This window comes from Haliotis asinina, chromosome 7, assembly GCF_037392515.1.
Source record: "Haliotis asinina isolate JCU_RB_2024 chromosome 7, JCU_Hal_asi_v2, whole genome shotgun sequence".
Taxonomy (NCBI): domain Eukaryota; kingdom Metazoa; phylum Mollusca; class Gastropoda; order Lepetellida; family Haliotidae; genus Haliotis; species Haliotis asinina.
In genome coordinates, this window is record NC_090286.1 from 38636566 (window position 1) to 38662027 (window position 25462).

The 25462-nt window shown below is 37.9% G+C and overlaps 1 protein-coding gene across 4 annotated transcripts in view; it reads right to left on the reverse strand.

Moving 5' to 3' along the window:
- Nucleotides 1–7550: 7550 nt before the first annotated feature.
- Nucleotides 7551–25462, reverse strand: part of LOC137290600 (hippocampus abundant transcript 1 protein-like) — a 49264-nt gene continuing 31352 nt past the window's right edge. For all 4 annotated transcript variants that reach the window (XM_067821649.1, XM_067821648.1, XM_067821651.1 and 1 more), the window contains 12 exons: nucleotides 22265–22360; nucleotides 19897–19959; nucleotides 17387–17514; nucleotides 16811–16925; nucleotides 15954–16172; nucleotides 14616–14729; nucleotides 13452–13523; nucleotides 12425–12537; nucleotides 11445–11542; nucleotides 10817–10998; nucleotides 9749–9905; nucleotides 7551–9238 (listed from right to left, as the gene is read on the reverse strand). In XM_067821649.1, coding sequence (XP_067677750.1) covers nucleotides 9183–9238; nucleotides 9749–9905; nucleotides 10817–10998; nucleotides 11445–11542; nucleotides 12425–12537; nucleotides 13452–13523; nucleotides 14616–14729; nucleotides 15954–16172; nucleotides 16811–16925; nucleotides 17387–17514; nucleotides 19897–19959; nucleotides 22265–22360 — 1413 coding nt within the window. In that variant the 3' untranslated portion in view covers nucleotides 7551–9182. The remainder of the gene's footprint in view (nucleotides 9239–9748; nucleotides 9906–10816; nucleotides 10999–11444; nucleotides 11543–12424; nucleotides 12538–13451; nucleotides 13524–14615; nucleotides 14730–15953; nucleotides 16173–16810; nucleotides 16926–17386; nucleotides 17515–19896; nucleotides 19960–22264; nucleotides 22361–25462) is intronic.

The window sequence follows — 25462 nt, forward strand, 5'->3', positions numbered from 1 at the left end:
CTATTTACAAGTTCGATAACTCTTGTGTTGTGGAGACCACTAGTGAATACATATTGCTCACGCAGGGTAGGGACATTTTACTTTGTTAACGCTTCGTTTAATACGTGATATGTCATGTTTCATTGTCGTTGAACATTAGCACACTATACAAACATATATTCAGTCAATCACATACCATTACGTACACACTTGTGCACCACAAGGCAAAAACTATCATGAACAAAGACCATATATTTTTTCTGGTTTAGTAGGGGAAGCGAAAGTTTCAACTTGATCGATTTTATGTAACATTTTTATATCTCTTAATGTGAAATTCCAAAAATCTCCTTACAACTCTTCTTTGAAATTCAGTCCAAATAAGAAGTAAATAAACTCTTGACTGTGACCGGACAAGTTTAAAAACGTACTTTCCCCAAGAAACAACCCGATAACACTTTCTAACACGTCTTACTTCTTTAATATCTTAAAACCGTTTCTCTTTCTCACAGTCCCTAACTTCACGCATTTGTCTTTAATCATTAGTTGAGTGGTATATCACCGATGACGTGTCATGCTCTAGTTTGTGATGACGTGTAATGCTCTAATTTGTGATGACGCGCAACGACCTAGGCCTTGGAGACTCGGAATATTCGGTTTTTCTGAAGCGCGTTTTCGTATCATTCGTAAGTAAAGTGAACGTCTGAAGAGCCGATATTAAATATCAGTTCCAGTTTTGGCCAGCTCTGCATGTATCTTAGTGCTCGATTTCTAAACCAGATCGCAGAAAGTATTCATTGACTGTACAGTGAAGCTTCAAAGAAACATTGTACTTCGCGATGCTCTCTAGCTGACAGATAGTGTCACAATATTCACTCAGAATGATTTCTATCTTAACGTTGTCTATAGTAAGAAGGGAAGATAACTCCACTGCCTGTACCCTCAAGCAGCGACACACGATTTTTTTATTACGTCTCGGTGGGACGCATAGGGTGAATCAGGAGGCGTAATTCCTCAATGATGTGCAGTCATTCGTATTAAATACATCTTCAAGAATAGTATCAAATTCCACACTATCAGTCTTGGGTACCCAGCCTCTTCATATCATGTGCTGAGGTGGGCTGTGAGGACATAAAGAGGATGTCATATCATGGATAATCTCAGAGTCTTCCTGATCATATGAGTGGTCAAGTCTTTACGTTGTATACGATACTCGTGCGTAACTATTGGTATTTCCTCTCGCTCGGGACATAATAACCCTAGGCACTCCTGTCGTAAACATGGTATGATATGGGCACGGATGTTATAATCAGTTTATTGCCAAAGTCGTCAAACAGAAGAAACTAAACCCAAATCTTCTTTCAAACATAGGCGGGGTGCCCGACGTCGCCGCATGCAGAAAGCACTTGGTCACAGAGGAAACGTGATGTTAATTGATGCACTCTTCATGACATCACGTCACCATGACATTTTACTGATATTTTGCCTGAGGGCATTGTATGAAACATAGGTAACAAAAATGGCATTTTTCGATCGTCGGATCTTATGGCATTTGGAGCAGAACGAAAGTGCTGTACAAGGTTAGTTGAGTGATGTTTGAGATCACACATCACAGTGTGCACCATGTTTACGAGATCTTACATAAACTGCACGAGAGCGGCCTCTGTGCCAGTGCAGGCTGCTTTAGGATGCCCTTACCGTCTTGAGATGACTGGGTTCTCCAACATTCCCGTTGGCTTCTATTAGTTGGTCCTTACAACCTACTGACTCAATGTGTCTGTGTATATGGCGTGAAGATCTGAGATAGAAGTAATCTTCAGAAACCTATTCTTGTAAAAGGCGGCTGACGGGATTGGGTGGTCACACTCACTGAGTTGGTTGACATATCGTCGTATCCCAATTGCGTAGATCGGTGCTCATGATGTTGATCCATGGATTGTCTTGTCCATACTCGATAATTTACAGACTATTGCTGAAATATTGCTGACTGTGGTGTTTAACAACACAATCAACAAACAGAGCTCGAGTATATGGTAGCTTCTTGAAGATACTCTCATTGACAAATTAAAAACCTTTGCCTGTTGTTTTAGTAGCAGATTATGTGATTTTGTCAACTCATTGAGGATAAAATTTGGATATGGCATTTGCTTCAAGTCAACAGTGAAGGAAAGACGGGGGAACTTCCCCTTGTCATCAGCAGAAGTGAACTATTTGAACATACTTTTCTGATGACCTACTTTTTTCAGAAAGGTCATATAGTTTCTATTCCATGCTTTGGAAGGCTTATCAAATATTTGTTGCATTCTATTTTGGCTGCCCACATGTTCTTCCAGGTTGATGGATATCTGAGATGTGGACTAGGAGTGTCTTGAACGTCACCTTCCCAGCAGACACCCTGACAGGAACAAGGATTTCTGTTAAAACGTATGCAACTGTTTTGTTTGATTGTCACCCTAAACATGAATTTCTGGCTAAGAAGTCATAACAGTTCAGTATTCAGGCGAATTATTGGGATTACATACTCTACTCGAGTGGAAATAACAATGTGGTCCTTCAGCATGATGAACAAGTAGCTACCAGCCAGACTGGGGTCCCATTCAAACCAAACTCCCAGTCTTGCCAGTGATGTAAAGACAACAAAAGGTTGTGATGACTTTTGATTTTATTCACGATGACATGTACAGCATAGGGATACCATGACATATGTTGCATGTATATGACCAGTTAAACAATCTACAGATAACATTTGAGGAGTAGGTACACAACACTTTCATTGAGAGGGTATCCACGGTTCATCAGAAATCTAACATGGTTACATGGAGGTTTAATGACTCTAACTTTTACCCTTATAAAAAACTTGAAAAACATAAATACATAACTGCCTTTTCAGGATAATATATAAATATTCTGTTTATCATTGACAACGTTTGAAAGAAGAGATTCTGCCAGAATTTCAACACTGGAAATAAGAACATGGGAGGCATACTACACCTAATTTGTTAAGGACCCGATGGTCATATTTAAGCTGCTGTCCTTACCAAAGGTTGAGTAGTATATATACAGGATCTGTTTGCTTGTAACACAAAAGAAATAACATCACCTTTACATTTACAGGAGTGCACAGCACACTCCTCTACGATGATTGAATAACAATGAACCCATGACAACATGACATCATAAGGGACAGTGTCTCTTTGTCTCAACTGATATATCACACAATTGGAGTTCAAGTCTAAGGGGTTTAAAGTACACTCCAAAATTATCAAAATTATTTCGGTCAAAACAAGTTATTCAGTTAACTATTCTTAAAAGCATAAAATTATTATAATAATTCTGAGTGCTGAAAATCAAAATGTATAAATCAGATGAGGACGAACCTGAATTTTCCCATATCCAGAATGAGAACATGAGTATAGTGTGTGCCTTGGCCTGGCAGAATCTCTGGAGAACTTCACATATTCTTGACCAACAAATGACTCTGAGAGTATCATGTCAATGCATAATTCCTTTCAGACTCACATATAATGTAAGGCAAATGTGGTCACAATTACTGACAAATGGCCCCTTCGTTAAACAATGCAACTTCCTTACTTCATATATACATACTGTGCTGGCACAGTCCACTTTCATTCTGTAGGGACAATCAACCACATGACCCACAGATATTCACTTGAAGCTTATATCCATAACAATAATGAAGACTAGAACAATCATATATTAATCTCTCAGACTCTTCCCAAACAGAAACTCTTCATTAAATGTTTAAGTTGCTTTACTGACATTTTCATATGGGTCATTATTTGGTCCATATGCACAAAGATGTCACTGTTCAATGGTAACAGCTGTCATAATTACAGTGGAAGCTTTCAAAACCAGCATCTGTCTAATCCAGCCAGTTGTCAACACTGGCATAAAATCCAATACATTTATCATCAGCTCTGCAATCTGGCACATTCCTTATAACGGATATTTCCTCAATCCCATTGCATGCCAGATTAGATAGCTTCCACTGTACTTCTTAAAATAAAACCATCATTTAAAATGCAGCAAATGACATGAAAAAACGTAACACAACCTTACCCATTATTTTCTTGAACAGAATCAAAATAAAGAGTTGCATTAGCTGTAACAGATGCCAACCTTCACGGGCATCCACAGTCGACCTTGATCAAACTTTCTCATTCACTGCCACAGAGCGGGCGAGACTAGAATATTCATGATAGGAGCTAGTGACTGGTTATTAGTTTCAATAAATGTGTTATAAAGATGGTGATAATGGTGATTATGAAGATGAGAAATATGGTAACAGATATAATTCAATACAATGTTATAAATATATTCAACTAAAACAACACCTGTAGAAAACTCATTTCAGTAGAAATGCTGACAACAAATGATTTTGAGCCTAATCAAACCATAGCTTGTAATTTGACCCAGAGAATATTTCATCTAACAGTTGCTGCTTTCAGATCATATTCACTCCATACATCGTTTACAGCACTTAGCATTCTATTACCATCATACAGACTAACCCAAGTCTGGAACTTTGGTTATGTATGGTTCTTCTTTCCCTACAAATTCTAGGACAGTAAGAATGTCAGTGGATTAAAGGGAGGCTTTCATCATATCTTTACTACAAACATGGTCGCAGATACAACATCTGACGAATGTTACTAGTGTGTTACTCTAGGGTGATATATGTATATGGCAGGTTATAAGCTCAAGTTCAGCTGTCACTGATTTAGCTCTAACCTGCTAAACACCTGCATAATATCATTGATAAACCAGCAGTACCTGTACACTCGTATACATTTATATATTTCGTAACCTTGGTTACGCTACAGTCACATCTGCAGTAACTAAGATAAGCGTAAGTTAACCTAGGCTACTCCTTATTCACACTAGTGGTACACCAAGATTGCTCTGGTCACATCTGTGGAGGCCTAGAAGACATAAGTTACACCTGTTGTGTAACCAAGCATACTCTTGTTACACTTGTGGTAACCAAAAGTGAAGCATAGTTATACCTTTAGTTACCTAGATAAAACGAGTTATACCTGTGGTGGCCCTCATGACACACGTTACCTTGATTACACTAATTACACTTTTGGTTTTCTAGATAAAAATAGTCACCTGTGGTGACCCTCATGTTACACTAATTAACACCTGTGGTTACCATGCCTGTACCAGATACACCTTTGCTAGCAAGATTACTCATGTATGGCCTGTGACCAAAATTACAATCCCCATGCCTGTGGTGACCTTGACTTCACTAGTCACACCTGCAGTTACCTTCATTACACATGAGGAACTTACACTGTACCCCTGCTCACATAGATTACACTAGTTACAGAAGATACACTCATGACCTAGATTACTGAACAGTTACAACTCTTGTAACTAGGATTACATTACACCCATGGAAACCTAAATTACATTGTATCAGGTATATGACGGTCACACCCACAGATACACCTTTGGTGTACTTACGTTGCGCTGAGAAAACCCTGGATTATCCATTGCCTGCCTTCTAATCAGATTATCGGGATCCTAAAGCATAATGGTTCCTGAATGAATGGTAGGTTTGTGAAAGACTCACAGATGCTGAGTGTGGGCCAGAGTTTCTGACACTGGAATGACTAAAGTATTGTTTGAGAGATAAATTACACAGCAAAGCTAGACACGCACAAACACATCTCAAGCTCTACTTAGTTTGGCTTATGCTGGGTATAAATTACAAACCATTCTGAAACCATGTTTCAATATGGTTCTAAATAAGCTTACTGCACAGAACTGGCGTCTGTGGTAGTAGTGAATATGGGGAACGTTATTTTCCACAGTCCCATTAAACTGGCTGGAATTAGAACCGAGGGCACAATGGCCTCATTCACTCTCAACTGACACTGGGACCCTATCCTCACATCCCTCATGAATCAAACAAAAATACACTTCTACTCTCTCTCTGAAAATGATCTCATCTAAACTTATACAGCTGCTGAGTCTGGTGACATTTCTAGGAAACATATCAATCTACAAGCTATACTATATGATGTTCTAAACAAAACAATCTGAGCATTGCACTTGATTCAATGGTAGCCATAACTTGAAGACAAAGCCAATCAAAATCACAGACAGCAAAAATATCTTGGGTTTCCCCAGCTTATCTAGACCTAACTGAAGTCGTCTCACCTGTACACTGAGGAAGTCATCACCTATACATACAGTGAGAGGGCAATATGCCACATCTGCAATTACTGTGCCAAACTCACAGAAAAGACCTAAAACAGGAACAAAACCATTACAGTCTTTACAATAATTGCTTAAGCATACCAAACCTTGTAAGAGAAAATAATACCTAATTTTGTTTTACACAAACAATAAACATTGGAAATACATAAAACTTAAGTCTTCCATTCTCCAAGATATGATTCTATTAAAAAAATGAGATAAATATTAATAAAAACATTTTTCATGAGATATGTTTGACTTACACTACACCTTCTATGAAATATAATATAATACACATACCTAATTGGACATTTCAGGTATTCTGCACAGAGATGATGAAGCTGTATTCCCATATACATATCCCTAACTATCAACATCATTGGTCAATGTTTCCAAATTGAAATATTTTGCATGAGAGGTAGCTAAATCTGACATGAATTTCACACCAGAAGTTGTGACTGTACACATATTCAGCTACACCAGAAAACACTGTATTCACCGTGATACCAAATTCTTAAAGTGCAACACTGAAGTCACACTGAACGTTTAAGATCAAGCGAGCATACCTTAAATGTCAATGTTTCCAAGAGAATTTCTTTAAAAGCCACGATTATATCTTTATTCAAGAATATCTTTTTAGCAAAAAAAATTGAAAAGAAAAACAACCAAGTAAATACGGACTGCCTTGAAAACGTGTGTCTCAGTTAGGGTTGAATGTAAAGATTACCATCAGACTGGTTAGAAACTGCTCAGAGATGCTTACTGAAGCAGGGTAATCAATGCAGCAAGTATCCATGTGGAGTTAATGTGGAGACAGTTCGAAATCTATGAATTGTGAATCACAAAATAACTTTTCTTCTCACTTCTTGAAAGATGAATAATGTCAAAAAGAGTGAAAATATGGTCAGAGGTCATGTAACCCTTTCGAAAAGAAATGTTGTCTTTTTTTAACTTGGCACAAACCATTATTTTCAAGGGGACACCATGATCAAGCCTTCTGCAACCAACCATAAGAATATGTTCTTTTAAGCGGTCTGTCTTATGGGAAGATACCGTGGAGATAAGAAAATACTTTGTTTCTCATACAGCATTACCTTTCAGTTTCAGGTACTCCACAAAATGAAATTCAGAAAAGATTTACACTCAAGCTCACATTAACAATTCTTGCAAATTCCAAATTTATATGCTCTCTTTCTCATTGTCAGTACACATGACAATGTAATTGCGGTGTTCACAGACAAGCCAAATTAAATGTAGCAGAACAATAGCAATTCATCAGAAATGCTATGTTTCAAATCTTCCTGACTGTATTTCTAGTTAGTAGACATTGTGATTTTTTTCCTGAATGAAACGTACTTCACATAATCTTTTGTTTACACCATCTGTAAAACAAGAATACAACTTCACATCTAAATAAATGTCTGCAAAAAATATAGCATTCGATAACAAAGTGAATAGTTTAACTTTCAGCAATACAAAAAAACTAGTCATGCAAATATCATTCGGGACTCTACAGTTCCCACTAACACAGCAAATCAGTACATCAATATTTGACACTATACAATGACCACAAAACACATAAAAACAAGAACATCACAAAAGTCCTTGTACATATTTACAAAACATGGAGAAAACTAAAACAAACACAATCTTGTAATCTTCCATTCTGATGCCTGTTTAGTTTATACATATCTGAGGTCAAAGGTCATGAAGAAGCGTGAACCATATCAACCATACAACAAATATTTGTCACCTGAATATTTCTAATCACTGTTATTCAGTAATCATATTTGGGTTAAATACTTCCTGTACTTTGCCAGAGGCAGATTGCACATAGAGAATGTCTTGTCATAGACATTCCATCTGCTAAGACATGGAGTGCCATCTGTTAAATGTTCATCACCAGATACTTGATTATACAAACTTAATAATGGAGGGTTGATAAAGATAGGTTTATACAGGAATAGTGGTTATATTTTTTCTCACCATTAATGAAATGTTACATTTTATGAGAAGAATTTGAATGTCAATCAAAATCTTCATCTTTCCACTTCACGTTACTTATTTTTTCAATACAAACATACAAATGTTGCCACATCTCTGACTCAAACACTTACCTTCCCTTTGTCACAAAAGGAAGACAAAAACACATGACCACAAAGAGAAAATTTGTCTCATTACTCCTTAACACAGACAGGCTTGGACACCACTTCTTCTGTGTTTGGCAAACAGTTAATTTGGCAGAGTACAAAATACTTTCATATCTTCTCGTCAAAACATGCAAAAGATTGTCAGCCATTTGGCAAAAACAAAACCAAAGTTCTAAATTCAAATCTACTGGTTCAATATATTCTAAAATATAGGGCTCTGGCATAAAATATCTATATTCTCAAACTGTACAAAACACACTTTATGAGTGATGCAGATTATCAACAATCATTAAGGTTTCATACTCTAATCATATTCGCTCATAAAATGACTGACTTGAAGAAAAGATCAGTGGCATTACAGTTACGATATTGAGCGTTCTGCAAGGAAACGATCCGTGAAAGTAACTGAACTACTGATGTTGTATCTCGGGATGATAATACTGAGATGTTTTGAAAACACAAACAGTTGGTTGATGAACACTCACAACAAGCAGACACAGATTGGGATATAATTCTATGACAGGACCATACAAGTCTTGGAACTATGTGCCACAGAGTCGGAGAGAAATATCAATTCTTGCCGTCAAGCACGGAAAGTCTGAACACAATGCAAACAGTGTGCTTTTCAGTTCTTTACAAAAGCATGACAAGAAGGGAGATAACTCTATCTTTCCACACAAGGGAGAATACTCTTCAAGGAACCCTGCATCCCTTAAAAAAGTTTTCTTCCTTTTCATGAAACATTTGGTGTAAATGATCTGTTCTCTTGAGAAGTTTGTACATGTAGAATATGACCTTGACCTGTTAGTAACCTAGGGGAGACTACTGCTATAAGTCAGCCTCTGGCTCTTCCATCAGGGGCTCCTCTTCATGCTTCTTCACTCCTGCAATAGTGAAGACAATTAGGTCACATGTCAGCTGACTATAATAAGGTTTGTTGTGATATACAGTGAAACCTGTCCAAGCCCGCACCCAACTGGACCAAAATACCATGCCAGTTTCAACAGGGTGCTGGATTAGAAAGTGAGAATCATTTTCAAACATGGCTTCCATTTACACTCGTCAATCTGTTTATCTCAACAATTCCTCTGATCACTACTTCCAGATTATCTAGTGTGCCATGAGGATTAGTGCATTGGATTATGGGTCGTTGAATGGACTGGTCATACCAGTGCCAGTGTAGATGTTAATTACAGTTATAATTGATTTTTAGGCACTGGAAATTTATTCTGTATTAGACAATGCTTTAATTATCATATCATTGTAAAATGGCTCACTGATGTTCTAGATACTAATATTTTGCAGGACCAGTGAAGTAGGATGTGGGCTAGCAACAACCTAACTAACCCTCCTCGCCAGTGACTTTTCAAACTTCATTCCTACTTTGTACATACCTGTTTCCTTCTGATAGTCATAGGACACTGATAGGACCCTCTTGGCTGAGGACTTGTTGACATTACCATGAGGGTTGTCTGGGAGAAAGACTGCAACTAGCAACGCTAGGATCACCAACACAGCCCCAAATGCAAATGGTGGTCCTGGCACTACATTCTGAAACAATACACCACAGACTCTGAAATACACTTTTTCCAAACAATCTGAAAACTTGGAGGCCACAGTTAATAATAATGTCTCAGATATACCTCTGCCCTTAATATACCATAGGAGATACTGGATTTATGAGATTGATAAAATGAAGCCATGGAGGAAACAGACGGTGAAGAGAAATTGAGGAAAAATGTTACAATTTGTTCCATTCCTTTGGAAACACTTAACCTGTATGAACATATATCACTTTTTCTCATATGCAGTGGCATAGGTTAGTGGTATGGTCACAAAAAAAAAGAATATCCCCTACTTTTTTAATGGTATATTTACAGCTGTATAATCACAGAGGTAGCTCTCAGCTCAAAGGCTGTTATTTCAGATTACTTTGATCAGCAACAATCATCGAACAAAAAACTACTAAGATTCAACAAAGTATGAATGAATGTTGTAAACACAAAGCAACATTTCAGCTGTTTAATGATCCACAGAGAGGGTATATTGACACAATCATCTTGGTCACACACTGCAATCTCGGTCAATCTCACAAGCATTCACCACCAAAGCCCTATCCTATATAATCACTAATAAGAATTATCTATGCACAATGCACACTCAAAGCACTTAAACGATCAGGGCTTATATTTCCTAAGCTCTCATAGTGATGGTTGAAAGTACCCTACATTAACATTGCCTTGCGGCTATCTTAGCGCCAAGAGATCTTTGAAAATCTAGGTACTGTACCCTAGTTAACCCAAGATGACTGTGAACAACTAGAACGTTAGTGGTTACATGACTATAAAGGTATTGGCTTTTGATCATACATATGAGGCCAGCCATTACTCAAGATGATCCGAAACTGTAATCATTTTCATTGCAACTTACTGAATTAAAATGCTAGAATACATTAGTCTCACCTGGAAATTTTTTGGAAGGGGATTAAAAGTGTTGTTAGATGTCTTGGGGTGTTTGTGGCCCTGCGTCTCTATCCCATTGGCTGAGATGTCCACATGGAAGAGATAGAAGATAAAGCCAAACACTGCTGGCCCCAGTCCATTACACAGGCCTCGGATACCTGTGATGATCCCTTGAGCAACACCTGCATACAGCAGTCAAAACATTGCAATCACAATACCATGTTAAAGGAAGCAGTAGCTGAGTTGAGTTTTATGCCGCTTTTAGCAATATTCCAGCAGTATCAATGCAGGGGAACCAGAGAATAAGCTTCCCATCAACAAAGGGAGTGATTTTAGTTTTTCAGTTTGGTGACACAGCAATATTCCAGCTATATGGTGGCAGTTTGTAAATAGTCAAATCTGGTCAGACAATCCGGTGATCATCTATGCCCAACAAAGAAGAAGTGGTTTTAATGCTAAGTTTTAAATCATTGGGTTGAATACATGTTCAAAATATTATAGAAATTAATCAAAATTTGAGGAAATATGGACTGAAAATCAACACTATGTTAAAACAAAATAATTTGCCTTGCAGGGTCTAAGTGTGAATGTAATCATAAGTGTCACTTAGAAGGGAGGTAATTCTTACCCTGCTGATCTGCACTTGCATGAGCTGAGACAAAGGAGCTAATGGCAGGGTATGTTATACTGGACATCGCGGCCACACCACCAGCACACCACATCACCCTGGAACGGAATCATTGGACTTTTTATCTCACAATGTAACACCTACGATCTGTATAGGCCATGCCATTTCTTACAAATTAAAAAACACAGGAAACAATTAACATCAGCAGAATTTAGTGCACTGACAGTGAATACGTTTTTTCTCAAATACAGAAAAATTATAAGGTTTGGGCTGAGACATTACAGCAAGGGGAGATAATCACTTGCCTATGTAGGCAATACCACTAGTTTAAAACTTCACTTCCATTTCTGTATGTCTCAGTGGTAAGGACAGATAAAAAGCAACCATAATTCTGAGGGAATGTTTACAACATAATTCTGCCTTTTTATGCCTCAGTCATTCAAACGTGGCCATACTGTTGGTCAAGAGATATTACGATGCATAGACTAAACAATAGCAAAGCAATGATCAACACTATTGTATTCAGTGACTGAAAATAAGGAAGGATGCACAATAACTTATACAATAATGTTACATTTGATTTCTTAGAATAATTATCAACAGTGTTGCTTGCTCATACAATCCCATTATTTTTTATTCCTAAGATTGTTTGAGTGAGTGAGTGAGTGACTTTAGTTTTACGCTGCACTCAGCAACATTCCAGTTATATGGCGGCAGTCTGTAAATAATAAGAGTCTGGACCAGACAATCCAGTGATCAACAACATGTGTCAACCAAGTCAGCAAGTCTGACCACCCGACAGTTGCCTTTTATGGCAGAGATGGTTTGCTGAAGGCCTATTCTACCCCGGAACCTTCATGGGTCTAAGAATGAAATGGGTCATGAATGAAATAGATGCAATAAAGCTCTTTATACAAGTATACAGTATATACTATTTCACTAGTCATTTCAAAGTAAGCATTAAGCAATTTTATACTTACCATGTTTGTGATCCAAAGCCATAACAAGTTAGCTGGATTACTTCAAACACAAGGCCAAACAGAATAGCCTGCTTTGGTCCTAGATATTTCATTATTAAAGCAAGTATAAGAGTCTGAAAAGTAAATCGTCAAAATTTTAAAATACTGAAAACAATATACACTAGAAAATGGAATTTGAAAGATCACTGTAAAAGCTGTAAAAAGGCTTCATGGCTGAACCACTCACTTTGCTTACTGGTACATCTAACTATAGACAGCAAAAAAGGTGCTCCTGAAAAGTATTGAAGATCACAGTTTGTTCATACGGCAGTCAGCGTGTTATATCATGATATACTGACTATAGATTTATGGAAAAATTCAAGTGTCCTTCATCTTAATGGAATATATCTTGATTGGTCCGCAACATTTCAGTGGCCTCACTGCACGTTTAAACAGATATTTTAACTGTGTAACCTGGTTTACTACATTAGAAATTACAAAGTAGTAACTTGAGCAGAGTTGGAAACATCTCCTGACATACTTGGTGTATACACCTGTATTGGCTGCCGAACAGTTATCGCCAATACAATATAGTCTAATGCAATTAAAATATTGGTATTATTTTTCACCACAGTGTTTGACAACTAAAAAGAAAAAATTCTACACAGTAAGTAACATTAGAGAAAAATTAAAGATAAAAAGTTGTGAATCATATGATTTTTTTTAAGAGTTGGGGAATCCATCACACAATCTATAAAATAGACAGTTCAAGTTCACAAAAGTCATTCATTGCTTCAGTCCCTATCAGTATACTGTAATATAAGAAACACTCAGCTTGTCACACAAATATGACATGAGAAATTCTGAAATGGAGAAAACAAGTACATGTATTTGTACTACCATGATTCACATTGGAAACATTGGTGAATAACTGATTAAGTATCACAATTAAATCTGTCTCAATAAGATATGGTGACAACTGTTAGGCAGCGTGTACAGGGACCTGTAGTCTAGCAGGTATACAGTACACCATGTGTCAACCACTTACCTGTGCTAGAACAGACAACACTCCCACCACAGCTATAAATGAGGCAGTTTCCTCCACAGAAAAGCCCATTATCTGGAAAACAATGAATCATTGTCATGTTGTTTAAGGTTTGATGACAAAGAAATACTATGTATCTCTCATTTTTGTTGCTGCTCACTGAGTAACATGACTACCCTGGTTAAAGGATGAGTATGCCCAAGATTGCTTCTCAGCTTAGTTGGCAAACCCACCCAAGCTTGCATATCAGGCACTGAAATTTTCAGGTTTAATCAGAGTAAACAGAGTGAGTAGGGGTTTGTGTCTTCCCTCTAGCAACATTAAAAGCAATATCAGAGCAAGGAACACTAGAAAGGGACTTTACAGTCTTTTATAAATAGCTGTCAATCCCAAAGTAAATTTACAATAATATAATTATAATACTACTGAATAGTTTCAATTCAAGCAGCAGGTAAAGCTTATGAGTTATTTCCCTTTGATGAATATTACTTCCAGTTCTCATGGACTTCAATGCTCTATTTCATACTGACACGTCTTTCTAATTATCAAGCGTGCCGTTTTGACCATTTTAATTAGAAATTTACCATGTGGATTATTACCAACGGAGCAATCTAGACCAAAAGAAACATTCAGGCCCTGCTTTACAGACTGAAATCAGAGACTAAAGATGAGAATGAAAATATACTATGTGGAACATCTAGACTGGCTCCATGTGTGTGATGGCACATAGTCCTGTTCAGAGATTAGATAGCAAGCTCAAGTCATAAATCAGGTGTAGTTAAGCTATGTTGGGTGTGGAGGGCCCTTGCGAGTTTCCAGGATTTCAGACCTACCCCACAATGAATCGCATGTGATATATGTGGTCTCACCTCAAGCAAGTGAGTTTGTTCAAAACTGTCTTTGTTCACCCAGCAGAAAATGGGTACCCAGTGGGACATAGTCATGTGACTATAACCCACCAGATGTCTGTTAGACAGCAGACAGTTTTGGGTTACCCATGACAATAATAATCAGAATCTTTGGGCGCCTCAAGCATGCATTGTGCATGAAGCAGTGGGCATGATAAATGGACTATCATTATTACTATTAGCAATAAATGGACAGGGCAACAGACTCACTGAGGACATACTGTAGTAACAGACTGTGAATTAACTGCAAAGGACTTACATTCCTAAGATATACAAAAAAGCAGGAGTACTCTCCTGCCTCTGGGAGATAGGACAAGAAGACAGTCACACACAGCAACATGATCAGATTGTCTTGCCCGACCTTGCGTAGAGACTGAAACCACAAACAAAACAATAGTAGTCATTACAAGAACAATCTGCCACATCAAACCTGAAAACAACTCACTGAAAATGTTCAAAATTCAACAGATTTGAATGAAAAGTTCAACCCCCTAAAAGGCAAATCTATACAATGTGGCAAAGCAGACTGGCAAATATGGTGAAGATGGGCCAAATAGTTTCAGAATAATGCTCCAGAAACAAACTTTACCTTTCAAAAAGATAAAGTCCTAATTGTTGCCATGAAAACAGAAGAAAATAAAATTGAAAAAAAACAAAAAACAAAAAAAACAAAAACAACTCAAACCCCTAAAAGTCACATCTACATGATATGTAGAGGCCATATGCGATATTTGGTGAAGACTGTTCTAGTAGTTTTAGTGTTATGTTCTGGAAACAATGGGAACCCCAACACCAATGCCAATGCCAATGCCAACCCTGAACCCGACAGAAAGTCAGCCACTGGGTCATCCCGACCCTCCAGGGAAGATGTTATCAGTATTAGTCTATACTTACTGGATTTACAATTTACACATATAAAACTTGAAATCATTTGTACGCTAATCAGGACAAGAGTCACCAGAAAATGACATATCCCCCCAGCCCCCACATATTTGAAAGGACAATTCTTCCGACAGTTACTTATTGTGTTTTTAGACCAAGTCTGAATTGTTTCCATGGAATTCATGAAAAATATAAATGCCATATATCTGTAATCAGAAAAAGTCACCATTTCAAGATCTGTATCGTACATCTGCCAAAATCTTTTAAAAGATTTTGAAATGGTTTTCCAGCTGTGTGAAACTACAAACATTATTTACGTAAATAATCGAGTCTGGACCACACAATACAGTGATCAACAACATGAGCATCAATCTGCGCAATTGGGAACCGATGACATGATTGTGTCAACCAAATCAGCGAGCCTGATCACCCGATCCTGTTAGTTACCTCTTATGACAAGTATGGGTTGCTGAAGGCCTATTCTACCCCGGGACCTTCACGGGCCATCAGGAAAAGGTATGTTGCATTTAACAATTCATCTCCATAACACTTTACAAGTTCCCCTTATAGGCAACTACATCAACCTATCAAAACCATAATCATTATGGCTGTACTCTGGACCTAACAATGTTTCAATTTAAGCACTGGTGACGAATCCTTATTGGACCACAGTAGCAGTTGACAGTCTGTACCGACAATACAATGACATCCGTACCCCAAAAGGGTCCGCCTTGTCCCATGAAATCTGTGACCCCCAGCTGGCTGGGCGGAGCTTCTCCGGCAGCGACTCGGGCACAGCCACCATGATGAATAGCACATCCAACAGGGCTACAGCTGACGCTATCCAGATGACTAGTGAATCACTGTACATGCTGCCAAGGTAAGCGCCGATTGCAGGACTTGTCACCAAGCTGGCAGCAAACGTTGCCGACACCTTCACAGGAATAGAAACATACTGTAGCTACAAGACTCTAGGGTTGACTATTGAAGGAGAAATAACCATTGCCATAGGATACAGCAACATACTATTGCAATAGTTTTTCTCTCCTTGAATTGTCTCAGTTGATGTCATTTAGCATATGAATGTATAGTTCATAAGACACAAAAACAAGCTGAAGTAGTTCAAGATTCTTCTCAGAACTGAAAAGAAACCTGGAACCCAGATAAATCTGTTTAAGCGATAACAAGGGCAGATAACTGTAAATCAAAGAGAACAAATCTGATACTTCTAAATCTGATGCATATATAGTATTCTACCACTGATTAACTGCTATCGGAGACACAACTACTGCAATCCTTTGACAGTTTGATGCATCATGACAGCCCTACAACATTCACTGGGAAAGCTAACAAAGTGAGACTACTAGTGAGAGAGGAGCATTGGATTTCAGTATTGTTATAGTGAAACTACAAACATGATGACCGATTATGTCTAACATAAGTGACAGCTCACTTTGCAGCTTCCTAATGCATTCAAGTGTGTTCATCCACTATCAGTCCTTCAAGGTGCAACAGTAACATAAGGTTTATGTTTTAAGGAGGAGGATAACCAGGATAACAAAAGACTCTCACCAAGCCGTAAGCTGCACTTCTCTCTTCCTCTGAAGTGACATCGGCCACATAGGCAAATACCACACTAAATGTTACAGCAAACACCCCAGATATAGATATCATGGCAAAGTACCACCTGAAACACACAACACATTTCAGTCAGCACAATGACAGTGTAAAGCCATTTTTCAACATGGTGGTATAAAGCATAAAGGGTCTCTTGTGAAGTAAGGGGCATATGTAGCATCTATGGCGATTTACTGACTGGACTGGGTCTCTTGACAGGTATGGGGCACATGTAGCATCTCTTGACAGGTATGGGGGCACATGTAGTATCTATGGTGATTTAATGACAGGACTGGGTCTCTTGACAGGTATGGGGGCACATGTATCATCTCTTGACAGGTATGGGGACACATGTAGCAACTCTTGACAGGCATGGGGACACATGTAGCATCTATGGTGATTCACTGACCAGGGACTGAGTCTCATCAGAGATAAGGGGGTACATGTAATGTCTACAGTAATATACTGACCAGGGACTGAGTCTCATTATATGTAAGGGGGCACATGTAATGTCTACTGTAATATACTGACCAGGGACTGAGTCTCATGAGAGGTATGGGGGCACACGTAAAGGCAACAGTGAAGACCAGGAACGGCTTCCTGCCCCACACATCAGAAAGAGCACCAATCAGAGGTGCACTGAGGAATGACAACATCCCCTGCAACAAGAAGGTCAAGTTAATCATTAACCAGAATAACTTCAAAAAGTCACGACTGATCAGGCAAATAACTGAACTGGTAGTTAAATCAAGATCAGCACATAATGACTTACAACAGGCATGATTCAGACTCAATTACAACTAACTGATTTTGATTTTTGCCCAAAACTGATCATTTGTTTTTTCAGCTCAGTTAAATAAAACTGATGTTTTCCAAAAATTTACATTGCAAAATTACATATAAATCTCTATATTAAAAAAAAGGCCTAAAAATCATTTCTCTCAGAATTACCATCAACTATTTGAGCCTGTTTTGAAAATCTTTCATTACTGCCTTCACCATAACAGTTTCACTGTATTCAACTTTGTACCCAAACCACCAGCTGGTACCGCAACAACATATAATCATTAATTTCCATTTTCTGGAACCCACATGTGAATCAGTTGATATGCCACATGTGGCTACAGTCAACACTTTGAGTTGATAATATGTATACATACTGTTCATGGATGCATAACTAACGAAACACTCCTTACCAAACAGTATAGATTTAGACAGGATATAACACTACTGCAGAGATGACTATTGATGGAAAAAAACTATTGTGATAGCGATAGTCTATTGCAACATACTATCGCGACCAACTATTGCGACCAACTATTGCCATAGTTTTTCTCTCCTTGACTTGATTCATTTGAAGTAATATGTCCCAAATGAATCTGGTTCATATGAAATAAAAACAAACAGAAGTAGTTTCAATCTCTTTTAACAACTGACAAGAAACTTGAAACCCATGACAAGTTTGTTTTAGAGGAAACAGGGGCAGAGAACTCTAAATGAAAGTGAATGAATCTGGTACTTCCTGCATTTTGCAAAGCACGTTTGTCAATGGAAGTCAATTACTAAACTCTTAATAGTCACAAAAACTATCTACGAGGGGCATTCAATAAGTTTTGCAAGCTGGGCATTTGTGTTTACATTTACAGTGTCAGCACTTAGCAGGTGTTACCTTAGTTAAAACATAATGTTGACACATGTCATCACAATTCCTAGACACAACAATAATTTAGATATAAATGCTCCATTGAGTAAACAACATACATTGAAAATAACAGAAAAGTACTTGTCCAATCAGAAAGCGATGTTTATGTGTGAGGCAAGATAATACAATTTGGTAATGTTACCCTCCAACAGATTCATTAAAAATATGTATATACACCTATTATTCACCTAATCTAAGATGCTTGATTGCTCAGCACCTTTCTTGTGCTAACAGCATTTATGACATAAACGTAAAAGGATAAAGGATCATAAGATCTGCATCATATTAAAATTTCCTCACGCTTAGGTTTGTGATTGGCCAATTTGAGGGTATGAAACACCACAACCACCTCTGGCTGAAATGTCAGATCTGACAACCACAACACTACAGAAGTGATATGTATACAAAAGTACTTCTTTCTCAAACACTGATGGCCGACATTCTTAAACAATGACATGTATGTTTATAGTCTACAGAAGTCAGCGTGATAAGTCTTGTACATTTGTCATTAAAAAACCTTATGCTGCCAGTACAGTGGGAAACTAAAATCTTCTGATAATCCATCCCTCTACTGAAAGCACAGTCTGTTAATACAGTCTCACAGTACAAGAACTGCATTATTTTCCCCTCTGTCTTCCCCCATCCTCGACATCTCCAGAGTATACGTTCCGATACCTCAAAACTATACCCTGGATGCATCTATGGTCCTGCCAGGTGAATTTATTGCCTCCCTTGGCTGGCTTTTTACCCAATCAGGTGTCTACGCTGGGAAGTTGGGCGAACCAATCACAACTCACTTTTGCTTTTTAAATTATCTAACGGATTAAACTTGGCAGTACAAATGATGCGGGGGTACTCTGAAAGAGGTAGAAAGAGTTTGTACATGTTTTTTTATGTTTCAAGTTTCGTAAGTTTCAAACCTGTCAATTTGTCTGCATGATTTCCCCAAAGTCTGAGTCACACTATGAACTGCTATATTTGTGGACACAGGTAAGCTGCTAAGCTGATTGGCTACTGTGAGAATGCGGAGCCAGCCAAAGGAGGTAATAAAATTATCTTGACAAGCCGTAGATGCATCCAGGGTATAGTGGCGACTTATCGGAACCTATACCCTGGAGATATCGAGGATGCCTCCGCCCTCTCTGCAGTGCTAAATACCTGAATGAAGCAAGAATAGATTTCCTGAAGTTCAGAACCTCCCTTCTTACTGGGGCTCATTTTAATTTACAGGAATATTTGGTTTCAAAATTGTGTATCGTCCTGACCACGGGCAGGGTGGGCCCCTTTGTCTCTGGTCAACCCATAGTATGATGTAAGTTACTGTGTGACTTCGACTTACCTTCACTCCTTGGATGAGTCCATTCATGAGGAAGGTGTGGTGAGGGAATGTCTCATTGAGAACCTGGAACAACACAAATAATAACCATAAGCAGTTGTAATGAAAGTTGTGCATGTATAGTGAACTATTTCATGAGTCAAAAACATCTCATAGTTGTTGAGGCAGTGAGGTTGCCTCGTGGTAAAAAAGCTGTTGCTTCGCACTCTGAAGATTCAGGTTTGATTCCCATCCTTTGCCATGATATTGCTGGAATAATGCTGGAATACTGCAAACAGCAGCATTAAGATTTGCTCATCCCCACAGCTATCAGCTTGACTGGTCTGACAAATTGTCTCTTTATAATACAAGCTTCCTGAGATGTTCCAGCAACAGAAGTTATTCCATGAACAACAGCTCACATAATCATGTTTTAAAATTTCTTGAACGGAAGCAAATATGGTACCAGGTGGAAATATGTGTCTTTCTGTTTGGTATTTGTTAAGTAAAACTGCTTAGGTTCATCAGTTACTCAGCATTTTAATAGGAAAGATCTCCACTTGTGCACTTTCATTCATAAACTTACTGATACTGGCATTTTACTTTTAAGAAATGCTCATCAGAGTTTTTGTTAGTCACTAATAATTGCAACAGAGAACTAGTCAACTCAGGGTACATATGTATAAGTTTAACATTACTGCTTCCGATGTTGGATAGTGGGCATTCATCATTTCCTGAGTGAGGATGATAAACCATCGTCTGCTAGTACAAGGAGACCTAATACAGTTCCATATGGCCAAAGACAGTAAAAGGACGGGGAGGGTGGAATTAAATACAAAAGAATGCTGCTACTCGCTAAAGGATTTTGCTACCTATTTTTCAGTCTAAGTAGACTTATCCTCAGTACTTTTCATTACACTCCACTACTGAGTCTAACAAAACCTTATAGGAGGTCACGTCAGGTAACCTATGAGATTGACCAATCAGAACACAGCTTACCAAATTGTGAAAGTGCACATTCGTACACACCTCTTGAACTTATTATCTCAAAAAGGTTCGTACCAGAACGATTCCGAATGCTATTTAGCGTACACTCACTTCCGGGCAATGCACACGGCATACGTACAACCATGACAACGGTGAGTAAACTGTCGCTGAAAATGGTGTTTTTGGCAATATGCAAGGATGTCATCTTGTGGAAATATTAGCTAATGGTAACCATGTCAACAGAAACCCCAAAGCGCATATACTGGAGGTCAAATAATTGTGTTATATGTGGATTTTTGTTTGTGGAGAGATCTGCGTCAGTGACCTGAATATTTTGAAAGTCCCTCTGATCCCTAAATAGTAGCCATTGTCTGATTGGTTAAATCTATTTAACGTTTGATTGGATGGTCATTGGTCGCTCAAAGGTTACCTGACGCGACCTTCTACTAGGTTTTGTTAGACTCAGTGGTAAAGAGTAACGAAATACACTGAGACTAAGTTTACTTAGACTGCCTGTTTTTAAACCAGGTAGCAAGTACTTTCTACTTGCTAAAGTGAATTTCGAACACTGCATCACCAGGTAAAACTAATGATGTTACTGTTTATTAGTTTCAACTGATGACAGGGTTGGAACAGTCATCGAAACGTTGTATCAAAGAACAAAAAGAAAAAAAAATCCAAGAAATTCTATATTTTCATGTATTTTTCAATCAGGAAAAATGTAAAACCTAACGTCTGTGCTGAGGAAATATTGAAATGTCTTCTCAAAATGATCTTTCAAAATAAATCCAATCTTGGATAGACTTTAATTTTCAAATGCTTTCATGAACCCAAAGTGCACAATGAAACATCAAAAGTAAGCATTGTTACCTTTTACCATGCTTTTACCTTGCCATACAAAACTAGGACTCTCTCTAGGACACTGGGTCCTGTTTCATGGAGCAAAAGTAGCTTTACGATAGTCGTAGTCTATGTTATATCATAGGCATTACGACAGTCGAAGCACTACGATTGCTTTCTTGTAAAGAAATGCAATGAATTATTTTCAATGGGAACATGCTTCTTGACATACGGGTACAGGTTCTGTTTTGTCTATGTTACATGATAGGAGTTAAGACAGGCGAAACACTTTGATCACTTTCTGAAATGGGGCCAATCCCAATCTGAATGTACAATCTTGTGAAGAAATGCAATGAATTACTTTCAGTGGGAAAATGCTTCTTGAGGTACACACACCAGATTTGTTTTTTAGTCTACCTCAAGTCTTACTGATCATATTTACCACATTGTGATGTCTGTCAGCAGGATACAGTGTCCCTTTTCTCAAAATCTGTACAATAATTAGATCTCAACTTATTGTGGCAAAAATATGCAGAAACAGAAATATGGAAAGTACTGCACTTACTGTGATGATAGGACTGGTCACCAGACCCCAGGCGAAAAACTCGAGGAAAATAACAACAAGAGCATGATAGATGCTAGGTTGGCTGATCCCGGAGGTCTGAAACAAAACACAATCATTAGTTCTCACACAGACAGACAAACATAATAAAGACATGATCATGTGTTTCTGATACAACACAGACAACCATTAGTTCTCATACACACAGACAAACATAATAAAGACATGATCATGTGTTTCTGATACAACACAGACAACCATTAGTTCTCATACAGACAGACAGACAAACATAACAAAGACATGATCATGTGTTTCTGATACAACACAGACAACCATTAGTTCTCACACAGACAGACAGACAAACATAACAAAGACATGATCATGTGTTTCTGATACAACACAGACAACCATTAGTTCTCACACAGACAAACATAACAAAGACATGATCATGTGTTTCTGATACAACACAGACAACCATTAGTTCTCACACAGACAGACAGACAAACATAACAAAGACATGATCATGTGTTTCTGATACAACACAGAAAACCATTGGTTCTCATACAGACAGACAAACATAACAAAGACATGATCATGTGTTTCTGATACAACACAGACAACCATTAGTTCTCACACAGACAGACAGACAAACATAACAAAGACATGATCATGTGTTTCTGATACAACACAGAAAACCATTGGTTCTCATACAGACAGACAAACATAATAAAGACATGATCATGTGTTTCTGATACAACACAGACAACCATTAGTTCTCACACAGACAGACAGACAAACATAACAAAGACATGATCATGTGTTTCTGATACAACACAGACAACCATTGGTTCTCATACAGACAGACAAACATAATAAAGACATGATCATGTGTTTCTGATACAACACAGACAACCATTAGTTCTCACACAGACAGACAAACATAATAAAGACATGATCATGTGTTTCTGATACAACACAGACAACCATTAGTTCTCACACAGACAGACAAACATAATAAAGACATGATCATGTGTTTCTGATACAACACAGACAACCATTAGTTCTCACACAGACAAACATAACAAAGACATGATCATGTGTTTCTGATACAACACAGACAACCATTAGTTCTCATATAGACAGACAAACATAATAAAGACATGATCATGTGTTTCTGATACAACACAGACAACCATTAGTTCTCACACAGACAAACATAACAAAGACATGATCATGTGTTTCTGATACAACACAGACAACCATTAGTTCTCACACAGACAGACAGACAAACATAACAAAGACATGATCATGTGTTTCTGATACAACACAGACAACCATTGGTTCTCATACAGACAGACAAACATAATAAAGACATGATCATGTGTTTCTGATACAACACAGACAACCATTAGTTCTCACACAGACAGACAAACATAATAAAGACATGATCATGTGTTTCTGATACAACACAGACAACCATTAGTTCTCACACAGACAGACAAACATAATAAAGACATGATCATGTGTTTCTGATACAACACAGACAACCATTAGTTCTCACACAGACAAACATAACAAAGACATGATCATGTGTTTCTGATACAACACAGACAACCATTAGTTCTCATATAGACAGACAAACATAATAAAGACATGATCATGTGTTTCTGATACAACACAGACAACCATTAGTTCTCACACAGACAAACATAACAAAGACATGATCATGTGTTTCTGATACAACACAGACAACCATTGGTTCTCATACAGACAGACAAACATAATAAAGACATGATCATGTGTTTCTGATACAACACAGACAACCATTAGTTCTCACACAGACAAACATAACAAAGACATGATCATGTGTTTCTGATACAACACAGACAACCATTGGTTCTCATACAGACAGACAAACATAATAAAGACATGATCATGTGTTTCTGATACAACACAGACAACCATTAGTTCTCACACAGACAGACAAACATAATAAAGACATAATCATGTGTTTCTGATACAACACAGACAACCATTAGTTCTCACACAGACAGACAAACATAACAAAGACATGATCATGTGTTTCTGATACAACACAGACAACCATTGGTTCTCATACAGACAGACAAACATAATAAAGACATGATCATGTGTTTCTGATACAACACAGACAACCATTAGTTCTCACACACACACAACAAAGACATGTACGAGTAAACTGTCTGCCATGATGCTGTACTTGTAACATCACACAATGTCCTCAGATTACTGGGTTATGTAATTATTTAACCAAATATTTTTTCAGCTTGCTTGCGTTCATGATCATTAAACTCTTCATGATTAATAAAACTCTTTTGTGATAGAATAGCAGAACCTGTGTTTCCTTGTGATATAAGGTTAAGAGTGAATGAGTGAGTTTAGTTTTATGCCGTACTCAGCAATATTCCAGCTATATGGCGGCGGTCTGTAAATAATCAAGTCTGGACCAGACAATCCAGTGATCAACAACATGAGCATCGATCTGCACAACTGGGAACCGATGACATGTGTTAACCAAGTCAGCGAACATGACCATCCGATCCCGTTAGTCGCCTCTTACGTATAAGGTTAAGAACCACCACCAATGGCAATATTACATAACTATGGTGATATAGAAGATTCATGTCATCATCAACTAGCAGTAGATATCGTCAAAATAAACAGCTGTTTGATTAAAGGTAAACCAAAGTAGCAATCTTTATGCTCTGAAAGTATGGGTCAAAGTACATGTTCAATGCCATTGTTTTATCACAGCATGCTGAAGGGAAACTAAAGAGGGGTTCACTCCAACGGCAACATGACAACATATACTGCGAAATGTATTTACAATATTGGCAATAGTTTAAGCTATGACACCTAGCTTCAAAAACATCATGCATGAACAGCTCATGTAAGTAAAACCAAACTGAGGCATACCCAAAACTGTTACATTAGTGAGTCAGTATAGTTTTATGCCTCTTTTAGCAATATTCCAGCAATACCATGGTGACGGGACACGCATTGTATCCACATGGGGAACCAAACTCAGGTTTGCTTTAACTACTAGGCTACCCTACTGCCATAAATTATGTCACATAACACTTAAGGTATAAGCATTCTTCTGAGTGAGTAAGTGAGTTTAGTTTTACGCCACACTCAACAATATTCCAGCTATACGGCGGC